At 41.6% G+C, this 14,324-nt stretch overlaps 1 protein-coding gene across 5 annotated transcripts in view; it reads left to right on the top strand.

Moving 5' to 3' along the window:
* The window catches only part of LOC116040059 (collagen alpha-1(XVIII) chain-like), a 102,093-nt gene that overhangs the window by 16,284 nt on the left and 71,485 nt on the right, over positions 1-14,324 (top strand). For 2 of the 5 annotated variants that reach the window (XM_035998218.1, XM_031285296.2), the window contains exons 1-2: positions 8,897-9,247; positions 9,340-9,419. The exons of 1 other annotated variant lie outside the window; for it this stretch is intronic. In XM_035998218.1, coding sequence (XP_035854111.1) covers positions 9,237-9,247; positions 9,340-9,419 — 91 coding nt within the window. In that variant the 5' untranslated portion in view covers positions 8,897-9,236. Of the gene's footprint in view, positions 1-8,894; positions 9,248-9,339; positions 9,420-14,324 lie in introns of those variants that run through there. 2 more of the 5 variants (XM_035998217.1, XM_035998216.1) reach the window with 2 other exon arrangements.

The raw sequence follows: 14,324 nt of genomic DNA, 5'->3' as shown, positions 1-14,324 counted from the left end.
TGGCGGAGAAACGTAAAAGTGCTGATAACTCCTCTGTATTAAAAAAGAAAGTAAGGGAAAGTTACCTCAACTTTGGTTTCGGAGGGGGGGCTTTTCTTAGACATAAGTAGGGGGGGTGCCAAGGAAAAAAGGTTGGGAACCACTGATTTAATAGACAATCTATAAGCAAGTCCCACAAAAAGCTTTATGCCTTTAGGAGTGATCTCTAAGACTTAGAAGATGCCAAACAGCGTTCCTGTGACATTTGTAACTTTACATACAATAATGGACAAATAGAGCATTTTTTATGAAAAGTGAAGTGGCGAGGATAATGGGGGCAGGCAGAGCTGGAATGCACCTAACCCTTAACCTAATCCTGCTCATTGAAACCAGCTGCTGCTCACCCACCTTAATCACCTGCACATCTGAGTTAGATCTCTCAGATCACTAAAAAAGAAAAAGTACCGGTCCCCCCCCCGTCACCCAAGCTATCTGTATAGCACTGACTGTATTCAACTCTTATTCTAGTCTCATGCACACTCGAGGCCACTTGGGATAAATCCGCGGAAAAATCTTGAGTTTTGCCTAGTGATGCAGCCCACCTCATCAAAACCGCCATAATGTCCCTGTTACCTAACTTACCACACAAATACAGGAGGTGAAGAAAAGGACAGCGTGTTCCACTTTCGTTGTATCTCTGCACCTGAAATTACATTTTCAGCAATGACGTGGATGTTCTTTGGATGAACCAGGCATCACATTCTCCAGTATGAAGTGTAGATAAGGAAACTGGGAACTAAACCTGAGCTTTAATGCCAGGCAGTATCTCTAAAAAGTACACAAATGAGTTAGAGATAATGCAAGTACATTTGAAGATTCTTAAATGAGATATTTTTTGGATCACATACTAATCCTACTTTTAGAACTATTGAGTTAAACGTCCTCTGATGGTTTCTTTCCCCATTCAATTATTATTCATTTAGAGACTGAAGCATACACTGTAAATGTTGCAGTCTTCCTGCCCCAAAATAAAACATCCATCATGTTGAGAGACTTCTTATTTTTCCACCTTATTTTCCCCTCATAGCTGCAGCTGCACAGCCAAGACCAGAATGAATGAACAATATCTGGCTGCTGCTGCTACTGAATCCTCCCGGTTCCATTACATTCAGGCTGCTTACATTTACTCTTTAAATTCCATAGCACTAACACAGAATGACAATTTAACATCATAATTACCAGGCAGACAGCAGCCAGGGCGCTCAAACACGCAATTGGTCCTATCACAGACTGATCTCATGAAGTGGCGTATGTATGACATGCCAATTCGTATGCCATTATTGCCGTGTTACCAAGACGCATACTCGTTTTTTAGTGTGTTTATCAATGGCGTTTGGCCTCCATTGACTTACATTACCTTGCGATTGCGTGTGAATTGACGCTGTAGCGAGTAGTATGAAAGGGCGAAAATCCACGTAGGGAGGTTGGCCGGGGTGGAGGATGGGTAAAACACAGGACTTTCACCCAGGAGAGTGGGGATCGTGTCCCGCGTGTAACTTCGTGTCCCGCGTGTGATGTTTCCATGTTGGTTGTTTTCCTAAACCCAACCTTGTTCTTCTTTTCCTAAACCCAACCAGTTCTTTTCCTAAACCCAACCAGTTCTTTTCTAAACCCAACCCGCGTGTGACGTTTCCTAAACCCAACCCCGTTCTTCTTTTCCTAAACCCAACCCGCGTGTGACGTTCCTAAACCCAACCGTAGCCTCGCGATAACATGTAGCCTCGCGATAACACATAGCCTCGCAATAACAGCGTAAACATACACGCCACGTGGCACTTTCTAAAGCCACGTGGCGTGTATGTTTACTCTGTGACGTTGCAGACTGCCTTCCGCTGTATAGAGCGTAGACAAACACGTGGATAGCTCAAAATGCGTACAGATAACACGCCACTTGGCTTTAGGAAAGCGGCGTGTATGTTTACGCGATATCACGTTGCCTATCATCATACATAGAGTCAGTGAGCCTTGTGTATTGTTGCAGAGTCAAAGACAGCCTGTTCAGCGGTCACACTTTGGGCGTTTTACAGTTTGGTAGTTGGAGCCAGGTACACCTGTAAGGATGATTACACCTGGAGACAATAATTACATCCACACTGGAGCCTTAAATCTAAAGATAAATGGGATTTAAAATGTAACTTGACAACACTGGCATCTCTCACTGCTTGGCACGCTCTCTGATCCGGCAGCTTAAACACCTATAAGCACTGCCATGTTCCTATAAAGAAACATGAACAGAAATAGAGCATTAAAGTGGAGCTAATGCATACTTTAAAACCAGAATGTTTTGTGTTTTTATTTTTTGAGTGGTATTTTGGCTGTTTTTCCCCCCTCTGGAAACACTTTTATTCTCAGACCAGAGGACCTATTGCCTCTTACAGAATGTCATAATGTGACAAACTTCCATAATCCAACGAGGGCATCATCTTTTCCAGTGACGTGCTTTGAAGAACTTGAGCTACACATGTAAAGCCTAATCGGTTTAGTTTAATAGCGAGAGCTTATTTTACTTATCTGTGCATTTGTGGTCTAGAAAACCTTTCTTTCTTAACCCATCGTTAATGAATATATGGGTCTATTTCACCTTAGTCAATAGGCTATTCAGGGTCTAAATTTAAAGCTCATCTTTCACTTTAACAAAGCAGCTTGACCCTATAGCTCATGTCCCTGCCAATCACTCTGAGAATGAACAGTGAACCTTTTGCTTGTTTTCAGTAGCGGGGCTTCCCCTTTGTTAACATAGCGTTTGGATTTCAGCTTTAAAAACACCAGAAGCACTTGTTTTCTGTGTGCCCTGGGACACACACGACCACATACTGCAGCTCTACCATTAATTCCACCTTAGAGACAAAGTGTGACCTTTGAACCCACAAACATGCCCCCGGCTTTGTGAAGAAGCTTAATAACGCTGCAGACCCCAACTCCCAAACCTGAGGGCTGGGGAGTCGTGTCAGTCATAGGGAGCGTGTGAAGGGAGCGAAAGTGAAACGCAAAGAAAGGGAGATATGAGGGGCTAAAAACACAAAGAAGCCATGCTATTTCTCAAAAAGCTTCAATGTTGAAAAAGCTGCTACACACTTCGATGAAAACCTAAATAAAGCCCAAGATAACACCCCAAAAAAAATCATCATTGGGAAACACTATGTAATTCTCCTAGCCCTGGTCAGAAAAGGTGGGAAAAAGCATATGATATTGATGGGAGTGTGTTAGGGACAGCACGTGATGTTTCTCTAGTCTGATAAGACGACTTAAATTATTAAAAAGACTGGCCATTAGGGTTGGGTACCTTTCACATTTTTCAATTTCGGTACCTGAAATTCAGTTCTGGTACCCAACGGTGTCTTATTTCGGTACTTTCCCTCTGTAATCACAAAAAAATTATTTCAGTTGTAAAAACAATTTCAGCTCTTTAATGTTTTATGTAAAGCGTTTTGAAATGCCTTGTTGCTGAAATGTGCTGTAGAAATAAAGTTGCCTTGCCTTACAACCTCCAGCCTGTCAGTCAGTCACCAGGGCATAGAGAACACTGGTGTGCCGGCCTGTCCCAGAGGAAGTGCGACTGCACAGCGACCGCTTTCGACTCGCCATTAATATTGCAGCGAACGCTGTCTGCGCACCACAGCTCTGCGTGTTTGTGTCAGAGCTGAGCCCCACTCTCTGTCAACATGCAGGAAGGACAGATAAGCTTGCGCTTATGCGCTCTCAGGTACCGAAATTCGGCACTGTTTGATTTAACGTGATTCGGTCCTCGGTAGTACCGACGTAATTCGGTCAGTACCCAAAAAAGTAACGATTTTGGTACCCAACCCTACTGGCCATAAATTGATGTACATGTAAACCCACTTCATTGAAACCCAATCTGCTCAGCATCCCTGTGTTCATTCTCCTCACACAGCATGTATCACTGTTGTCTGAGGGTTAATAGACATCTACAGTGGCCCAGAGGTGCTGCGAGGAATCCTGGCCTCTGATAAATGTTTATAATATGAGCAGCAGAAAACGCTGCTTATCTAGAGTGAAGTTGACTCCTTTGTTCCCCATTCCAGCTTCCGCACTCTGTTGTACATTTATCAGCGCTACCTGGCACTTTCTGCTTTATTCTGCAAGACTTGGCCATTATGCCCTGTTATCAAATCAAATGAGATATCCAATATCATCAAAGTATGGTTTTAGTTTGTGCTTGTCCTGAAACGTTTCATTTCCCAATCCATTCCACTACATCTCTGAATGCCTTTCGGCAGCACTGCAGTCTATTACAACCACAAACAGCTTAGGTTCACAACTTGGAACTTCCCTAAAAAAAATCCCCCCTTTCAGACTCAAAGCCAGGCACAGCTAGCAGATGTGTTTTCTTTTTGTTCGTTGGTGCGTTTTGATGTCAGCTGGGGCAGATCAGCCTGGTTTATTAACAACCTTCGGCTAAAAAGCGATGACTATTTGGTATCGTACTGACTCATACCAGCAAGACCTCGGACTGGGACGTCTTTAATCTGCAGCCACCCACAGACTGACATCACTCGCTCCCACCCCCCTCTGTGTTACTGTTTTCTTTGCATAGAAACGCCAGTCTGTGGGTCTTTGTCTTCTTGTTGCTCTCTTCACAAAGAGTGGGCTTTCAACTCTGTTTACCACCAAATACACAGACTACTATGGAGATCTCAGAACACTCACCTCAAAGTCTGTGTGTGGGTGTAAAAAAAGGGGGGCGTACAGTAATCTCCTAAAGCCACAAAATTGATTTTCTTCAATGTGAGATTTTGCCAAAAAACAAACATCCATCAAAGAAATGTGAGCTTTCCCCACATTTATAATCTGAGGATTCATCACTTTTTGTTTCAGTTGTCATGTGGAAACTTTCATCTTTGAAACTCTAATTTGGCAAATTGAATTACTGCCAGTATTTTAGTTTAGTTTAGTTTACTGGCCACCTTTTGTTCCAATGTTCAAATTGCGACATATGTTCTGGATGGATGGTTGCGCGTTCACAGCACTGGACTTTGACACCAAAAAGAATTTGCATCCCACGTTTCAGGCGTCCTTAGGTTTGGGCTTGTCTGCATCGACGACTTCATTTACCAGATGGTTCCAGCGCCGCCGGACGTTCCGCTGGATGTTCCGCTGGATGTTCCGCTGGATGTTCCGCTGGATGTTCCGCTGGATGTTCCGCTGGATGTTCCTCCTGATGTTCCTCCGGATGTCCCGCCGGACGTCCCTCACTTTCTGCTTTCTTTTTGTTTGCTTTAAACTTAGGTCGCATCGAGGAACATTAACCGGAACCTCTGAGCTAGTTACACGCTGAAAATGGCAATTTTGAAGGAAATTTGCATCATGTAACAAGGCAGGCCTGCTTGGTTTGTCCAGGGAATGATTGTAAAGATTTACAAAGAATATGTTCACTGCATTTACTCTCTAACTGGGAGGTTTTGGGACCTATTGGCGGGAATTCCTATGGATAAAACACACACGGCAATACACTGGTAAGAGCAAATTACGTTTAACCATGTGTCCTGCTAATTTAAATAGCTCAAGTTACTGTATTGTGTGAACAGTTAACTTTGTTTAATATTCCGTGCGTTCATGGGCATCGGAAAAACATTTTTCCCAGTGAAAACGTCATCATTCACGTCACTTCATGTGGGCATCAGAGGTGGGAAACTGGAGCTAGAGTTTCCCAGTTGGTGACGCGTTGTTGACAACTGACGTTTGATGTAGACGACTTTGGTCATTATTTTAATGACAATAAACTGTTTATTGTGGACCTGCTCTACCAACTGAACTATCCGGGCGCCCTATGTGGCATTTTCTTTTGCGGGGTGCAAATGTTCCACCAAAAACAAGTTCCTTCCCGAGACCTTTTTGCAGAGCCACCATTGCTGAGTCTGGAGCTTAGCGGCGGCCAAGATGATTGTGATTGGTTTAGAGAAATGCAAACAACCCAGAGCATTTTTTTCTTCTATCCAGGAGTGAGGAGCAACACGAGACAAGGTTTGGTCTACTAAAACACTTAAAGGTTAGGTTAGGTCTAAAGGTTAGGTTAGGTAAAGATCGAAGGCTAGAGAACAATGTCAGTGTTTGACGTGATTTCTTGACAGTACAGAGCAGCAAACAACCGTCACCATCAAACATAATGCTGTAGCCTATTTGAAAGTACATAAGTGCTGTTTTTGAGGTACTGTGCATCAAACCAAATACACCTTCACCAACCAGCTGTTTTTTGAAGTATGAATGTAGACGGAAACACAAGACAGCCACTCTACTAATGTGGGAATGTTTTAGTTGAAAGCTTATTTTTACCAAAACAGACTTCCATCACCTGCCCTGACTCAGAAACGGTGACTAAACTGGACACCTGTGAGGCAAAGTGAACACCAGCATGCATTTTCTTCCATGTTGGGTTATAAAGACTTCCCACCAAACTAAACATATTATTGCAAGAAACACTTAATGACAAACTCCACTCTACTTCTAGTCCTTCATTTCAGAGGAGGAGCCCCTGAAAATGACTTCCTAGTATATAACCTGACATACAGCTGACAAGACATTTACAAAAAGAGAAAAACACACACACCTGTCAGGCACTTTAGTTGAGACTGAAATGCTGTAGTTTAAGCTGAAATGTTGTAATTTAAGCTGAAAATTTCAGCATGTCAGTATGTAGCCTACTCAATCTCGATCTCTGTAAATAGGGATACAGTATGGCTCTCCACCAGTCACCGAGATCTGAGTTTTTGTTATCAAAGACGCAATTCTGGTTGGATCTCAGAAACTTCAGCCCAAAAAGCAGATTATTAACAGATATGGTTCCTGAGAGATCAGAATTAATTCTGCCCTTTTACACCCCCAATGGGTAGTGAAGGTAAACTATTTCAATACCCAGAAATCCTAGTCTGGCTATCACCAGACCAAGCTCAATCTTTTAAGATTGAACATTAGTCTGGGGAGTCTGCTCTGTATTTTCTACTGCACAAGAGGCGTGATCAACAGGCATAGTTCAAATGACTCTGTACGCCATTGGATAGTCCTTCAACCAATCAGACCAACGATCCGGGTAACGTACTTTCATCAACGGGTTGCTGTGCTTCGGTGGCCGCCACGTTGAATGTAAACAAAAAGCTGCTTGCCGTCGCTTCTCTATCATCATTGTGTTAATCCCGCCAATAGCATGCCAGGTGGGTAAGCCAGTTTGTGATTGGTCCCCGCAGATTCGTAACGGAAGCAGGATAGAAAAATATAACAGGTTTCCAGCCTGAGCTGCAGGGTGAAATCAAATCGCCGGCAGATTGGGCTGGCTTTACCCAGTATACAGAAATCCATAAAAGGATTAAAAAAAATTTGCCCTATCAAGGTGGATGGGAAACTTTTTAATGTATTTTTTATATCCCAACTCGATATTTAGGCTGAGAACATTAGGTTGTGTTATACAAAGGATGGAGCTAGGAGGACTTGGAATATGAAGAAGGCTTAGAAGCTAAAGATTTGACAGACTTGCAACAATTTTAGGAGGAATGTCGCCTGACAACAGTGCTGGTCAGTCTGCGCGAGGTCAGTGAAGCGAGGACGGCTTATCACTGATGCCGCCTCACTAACGGCATCGCTCACAGGCCGCGATGGCTCTTATCTGTCTGAGCTGTCAGAAACAAGGTCGGAACACATTTTTATCAGTCTTCCCCTCTACCACACTGGCTCCTGCAGCTAGACTGATAGATGGTTGTCTTTGTAGGCAGATTCCATTTGGCACCACTGCATTATGCTCTTGAGTCCGTCTAAAAGCTAAATAGTCTTAAGTGTGGCTCTATTGCACTCGAAATGATTCCAACACCAGGCCGTGCAACAGTCTGCAGCTAAAGACAGTGTAGACTATAGCTGCACTTTTTGTTGTTTACAAGTTATTACATTTCAGTTAAATTATTTAAATTTGACTGTACAGCCTTAGCAATAAACAAGCCATTCTTTAATAATAAAAATAATAACTTTTATTTATATAGCTTTTATTTATTAATTTTTAATGTCCCAGATTGTCGTTTTGTGCTCTTTTTATAGGTCGGTTCAATCGGTTTTAGCACCAGTATCAGGAAAAAATGATACCCAACCCTACAAGCTCCAGTTCAAATTATTCTCTTCGTTCACCAAAAGTACATTAAATCATTAACATTGTGGTGTTTTATTTCTAATTGAGTAAATGTATTTGTGGTGTGTGCTAAGGTTGTCAGTAACATGGAGTTTGAGATCAACGGGTGCATTGGTAAAGTCAGCCTGAAGGCAAGGTTTACCATTTTCTATGGTCCAACACTCACTTTTGGTCATGAACCTTGGTAGTGACCAAAAGAATAAGATCGCTGAGCGAGCAAACACGAGTGTCCTACACAGGGTACACGGGATCATCTTAAGGGACAGCGTTAGGAACTCAGATATGTAGAGGGAGCTCAAGTTAAACCAATGCTCCACAGCTACCCCAATACATCAGAAAATGGACGCTCAAGTTTTTCTTTTTCAAAAACATTTAATGATTGACGGATGATGGGGGTCGACCTCCAATACATTAAAGCATGTTTTGAAAATAAAGTGGAATTGGCATGTAGTAGTTAGATGTTTTTTTACAGGCTGATAGTGGGATTTGGTTGTCATGAAGAAAAGACATTCCTGTAATGCCAGTGATAAGATGTTTTAGCTGTGTGAATATTTTCTTTGATCCAGTGATAACTTCTGGTCTTTACTGGATATACTTAAAAGAAGGTTTTGAACTTGATGCTGCAGCATCCTGAGGCATCTCCTCCCATAGGTGAAGGCCACACGAGAAAAGTGCTTTAAAGCACAGGGGAAGTGAGAGAAACCACACCAGTGAGGAGGAGCAGAGGGGAGGAGGACTTAGCTGCAGTGTGTTAATTTGTATTTGGAGTTGTGATGTCTGAGGGGAGGGCTGGATTAGTAAAAGCGGTGGTCCAGAGAGAGACACGAGGAGTCGGGTTTCAGTTTTGCGAGGGCCCCTTGAGTCAAACGCACTGAAGCTGCCTTTGTTTGACTGGGAACCAGAAAAAGAGAGCAAGAGAGAGGAGGAGGAGAGTGAGAGGCTTTTAGTTAGGAGTGAGTGAGCGAGCGAGGCAGCGTGAGCTCCATCTCCTTCTCTCTCTCTCTCTCTTACCAAGGCTGTCACACAAGAACGGGACAACTGTAGTTTGGATCTAAGCTTACCATCACTGAAGATGACTTCCCGGTAAATGAAAGGCACTGTGTTTTCTATGAACAAGTTGTTTGAAGTCAACATTTAGTCAGTTTTTCAACTCTTTACTTCATGTCTTTATACAGCATTCCTCCCTGGTTCTTTGGATTACTTCTACTAGTGCTCCGGTTCTGCTGCCGTCGCTCCTCTGCTCAGCTGTTGGACGGTATGTGCACTCCGCCTGTCTCTTATTGCTGGATCATGTGCTTTTTCTTCTTCTGCTGTTTGGGGAGCCTTCTGCTGGCTCATGAGTTTTCATCTGCTGAATATGAATGGTGAAACTGTTGCACTCTGGTCCTGGAAACTGAATATGTTACATTGAGGCACTGGATGATATTACCTTGAGAACAAAAATGCTTAAACAGCAACATTATTTGGTGTGCTGTTATTGGGAGATCATATCAATGTTGAGGTGATAGGTTAGGACATTATGAACTATTTCATGAACGTTATAGTAATGTTGAGGAAGTGATGTTGTTGCTTACATAATATACAAAAAGACAAGCCAAGTTCTCTATTAATTCAATATTAAGTATCACAGTCACACATTGAAGCCCCTATGGTATAATATCAAAGCAATATCATGGCAGTACCACATTTTCTTATTTTCTCTTTCACTGCAAATCATTGTTGGCTCTTAAAGTGCCTATATTGCAAAGACCATGGGAAAGTCATGAGGGGTTTTTGAGTCTGCGTTTTGAGGGCATATTTGCATTAGACCCTCCATTTGATAAGATCAGTACCCCCCATGGGGCGTTTAATGTTGTACTGGACCAGGTCCAAAGTCACTCTACATGACACTGTTTATACTGAAAGTATATGAGTTTGGTGAACCATGGCCAAACTCTTTGGAAACTTTGAGCTTTTTTTTTTGGGAACCATTGTTTTTAGATGAAGTTGATGCCATTAGAGCCCATAGGAGAGGTTCCTGCTGGCTTCTGTTCTGTATGATGGTTTCAATTATATCTTCATTGACATGCTCCTCAGAGCCCATGTGTAGTGCGTTGCTGTCTTTGCAGACTGTTTTCACAGCTTAAATCTAGATTTTCTCCATGATGAATGGATCAATCACGACACTCCAACATGGTCCCAATTAGCGCTGAAAGACCTGCAGATTTTCTTTCCCATTGCAATTGAAAACAGACAAAACCTCACAACGTGCACATTGACAGACAGGCTCTGCAATCAGTAGCCTCTGCATAATTAAGGTAGCGAATATGATGTAATGCTCAGAGATGAAGGTCAATTATGTCTGAGAGATTTTTTTTCAGTTTTCATCCTGGCCTTGAGACAGCCCAATATGCCATCAATGCTTTTGTCAGTGGGCTGGAATCCAGATTGGCATTTGCAGCAATGTGTGTGTGGATATCTTGACCTATGATTACCACATGGACCACCATGTCACAAAAGCAGCGTTGTCTGGGCCCAGTCAAATAATCAGGGAGTCTCTTTAGCTAATGTGGCCCCATGGAGCTTAATTGTCAGAGTCTGACATTTAGAATTAAACACCACTTTGGCTGCTGGTGGCTTAAAAAGTGTAACCACTTTGAAATAAATCTCTTTACATAATTATCAGAGGAAGTGAAATATGATCTTCCAGGAATGAGTTTTGACTCAAAAGAAGTTGTAGAAATGGATGTTTGCAGCACAGCAGAACTTGACAAGGGATGTGTGTGTAAGGGTGGTGGGTGGAGTTTGGTTTGTGTCTGACTAAAGAAAAGTTTTTTAAAGTGTGATTTCATAGTCCACTTTCCTCTAGTGTAGATCCTGCAGAGGCTGGCTGAGCCACAGGCTCCACTGTCAGGCTGTTTGTGCGTTTGCCATATTCATAATCCTCTGCCATGATTCACTTTTTCAAGAGGGGGAAAAAGTGTCTGTGTGTCTGTGTGTGTGTGTGTGTGTGTGTGTGTGTGCATGCATGCTGGCTCACTTGCCAGAGAGAGAGAGCACCAGGGACAAATATTTCCAGCTGTAAATATTCTTGAAAACAGAGCTGTCGCCGTGGCAACATTCAAATTTCTGTGCACAATTGTTGAAAAATAGCTGATATTATCCGCTTCCTTAGTGTGAAATAGGGCATGCTGCTTCTCTCAGCCTGTTGCTTCTAATGTTTTTAGGTGGATGCAGCAGAAGTGAGAGCTGCCAGAACAAAAGGATTTCCATGAATGAAAGATCAGTGTTGTCACACATTTCGGGCATACTGGCTATGTTGGATAGATTGTATATGAACACCTTAACAGATAGTACATGGTTTAATGAATGCATTTTGTCGTCTCATTAATCAGAGAAATGATGTAGAAAGTAAACAGCAAGACAGAAAAACATGTAGAAGAATTAATCAACAAAAGAGTTAATCAGCTGAAAAATGAATGAATATGAAACTGAATTAATAAGTGAATGAATTCATTACTGACTTTTCAAACTTATTTAACAAAATAATGAGAGATTGGATCAATTAACAAATCCATGGATATTGGTATCAACACATCTGTGACGAATACATGTCTTAGCAGGAAGTACTTTAATGCATAAATAATTGAGTACATGAATGAGTGAATGTACAAATGATTCGTGGAGTTATCAACAGAACAAATAGTGAACTAATGAATGAACAAAAGAAAGGATTAATGGCTACATTGAGCAAATGATTGGGTGAATGGATGCAAGACAGAAACATGCATATATATAAAGAAATAGAATGAATACATTTAATGAATGAGACAAGTAATCAATTAGTTTGTAAGCAAATAAATGGCTGAATAAATGAGTAGGTGAATGGAGAAACAAATTTACAGTAGGGGTGGGAATCACAGGGTACCTCACAATGTTTGATTCAATACAGCAATATATATATAATATCAATATATTGCTAGAAAATCCTATAATGATGCATCACGATACCGGTCTAACTATGAATACAAAATGCTTGTGAAAAGCTTAAGTGCAGCTTTTCTGTCTTTATTCACTGCAAGTCCAAACTGTGCAAGTTTTTCAGTCTGTAAATTAAAAATTACACAACTATAGTATAGCGCAACTATGGGTCCAGACTTTGGACGTAAAGGGGCTGGGGCATGTTATTTTCCTCACACTGCTGTTCGCCATCCCGTAGAAACGCTCTTTCTCTTCGGCTCGTTAACTTCTGTTTCCCTCATTCCAGCGCCGTTTATATAGAGCGTTTGGCCAACTAGTATAGGGAATCGAATGTTCTGAGCTATCGCGTTATGCGATTGGTTCCGAGGTGGTCACGTGTTTCGTGGACTCCGTGTTGGATACCAACATTCATCTGATTCCCATTGACATAGTGCAGGGAATAGTGAACAGTGGAAAAATGTATTAAATTATTTAAAAAATTGCATAAATCATGGAAAAAATGCTCAACTGTTGCACGTTTGGCTGCACTGAAAGACAGGGAAGCAGCAAAAGATTTCACAAGTTCCCCCGTGAACCAAAAAGGCAAAGTATGGGAGCTGAAGGTGAAAAGAGCTAACTGGAGAGCAAGTGACTACTCATTATTGTGTGAGGGGAAATGTCAATTTCTCTCTTCGACTTATGATAACAAATTACATAGGACAAATATAGTAATAACATCGTTAATGTGTACCATGCTGTCAAAAAAGTTCTAGCACTGCTTTAAAAATGAATGAAGTTTGAAGTTAGCCATGCCTTATGCTAGCGTTAGCTTTTTCGCTAGCACTCCATGTACCTAAATGCTTGTGATCTTGCCATAGTCATATGGCTTTTGGTCTCGACCAAGTCCAGGTGTCTTTATTATGTTCATAATAATTTTGGAAGGAAAGTGAAACACAGCTTGGATGGGGATGTTGTTCAGCTTTTCACAAGTTTAGACAACTAGCTAATGCTACGCCGATGTTTGCTAATGTTAGCGCAACAGCATTAGCCTAGCCTGCTAGGTAAATATTACGACTGCCTTCGGAGTTTCCTATATCTGCGTGCACGTTGTCAAAATAAGACCTGTGGCGTTAGTGCTCCTTTTGTACCATAATTTTATTGAATGAAATATTAAGCTTCGCTCCTCTGAGATTGTTGGGTTTTTGTTACGTTACACACAAAGCTAACTGGCTATAGTTAGCCTGTATGTATGCTAGTGGACATTAGAAAGGTAAACACTGCTCAGAGACTTATTAGGCGACGTGGTCACTCACTACAATGGGCATTTTTTAGAGGCCCATTTACGATATAGAAGGTAAATATACACTGGAATGTTTCCGTAAGGGCCTTTTACATATTGACAAACGTTGATAATAACATGTATATTCCTGTTTATGGTGAAAATAAGCGATTTATTTCAAGATAGCATATTCGCCCCACTGTAGAGTCATCTGACATGGGTATCGAATATGACGCCCATGATTTGAGTTGGCCAAACTCTCTATATAAACGGTGCTGCCCCATTCATGCATGGAGCACAACCTCGAGGAGCCATAAAGTAGCGACGCTGAGAACAGGGAAATCTATTTAGAGCGCCTTATTTTATTCATTAAAATAGATATTTGGCGCCACCGTATTGATTCTCGTATCACACAAAGACAATATATTGCCGTTTTGATATTTTTGTTCCACCTCTATTAAACAGTATGTACTCGCTGCAGAGGAACATCCTCAGTATATAGCCTTTGTTTTTGTTTTTCTATAGCTCTAGTTTTCATTCTGCAGAAGACTCATGAAAGCATACTCTTTGGGTATTAGCTGCTTTTAATCTGCACTAATGAGCAACATGTTAAACCCAGTAAACGATAAAACATCTTTAGCTTGCGGTTCTGACGTGCTCATTGTGCATGCATTCACACACACGTACTGTACATCTGTACACATGGTAATTACTCACAAATGATAATGTTTTTAATTATCTTGATGAAAGGATGTGAATGCCTGGGACACAGTTGGCCATTAGGGATAATGAATATGATGATGTGGCTGATGATGTTAGTCTTAGAGAACGTGGTGATGATGATTACATCAGGGCGATAATGAAGATAATGATGGTGAGGACAACGGGGACAATGAGAATAACCGAGATGATTATGATGCAAGATCAGTGAAGTGATAAACG

This window comes from Sander lucioperca, chromosome 23 (assembly GCF_008315115.2).
Source record: "Sander lucioperca isolate FBNREF2018 chromosome 23, SLUC_FBN_1.2, whole genome shotgun sequence".
Taxonomy (NCBI): domain Eukaryota; kingdom Metazoa; phylum Chordata; class Actinopteri; order Perciformes; family Percidae; genus Sander; species Sander lucioperca.
The sequence above is the reverse complement of the archived record's forward strand: the minus strand, read 5'-3'. Positions and strand labels throughout refer to the sequence as shown.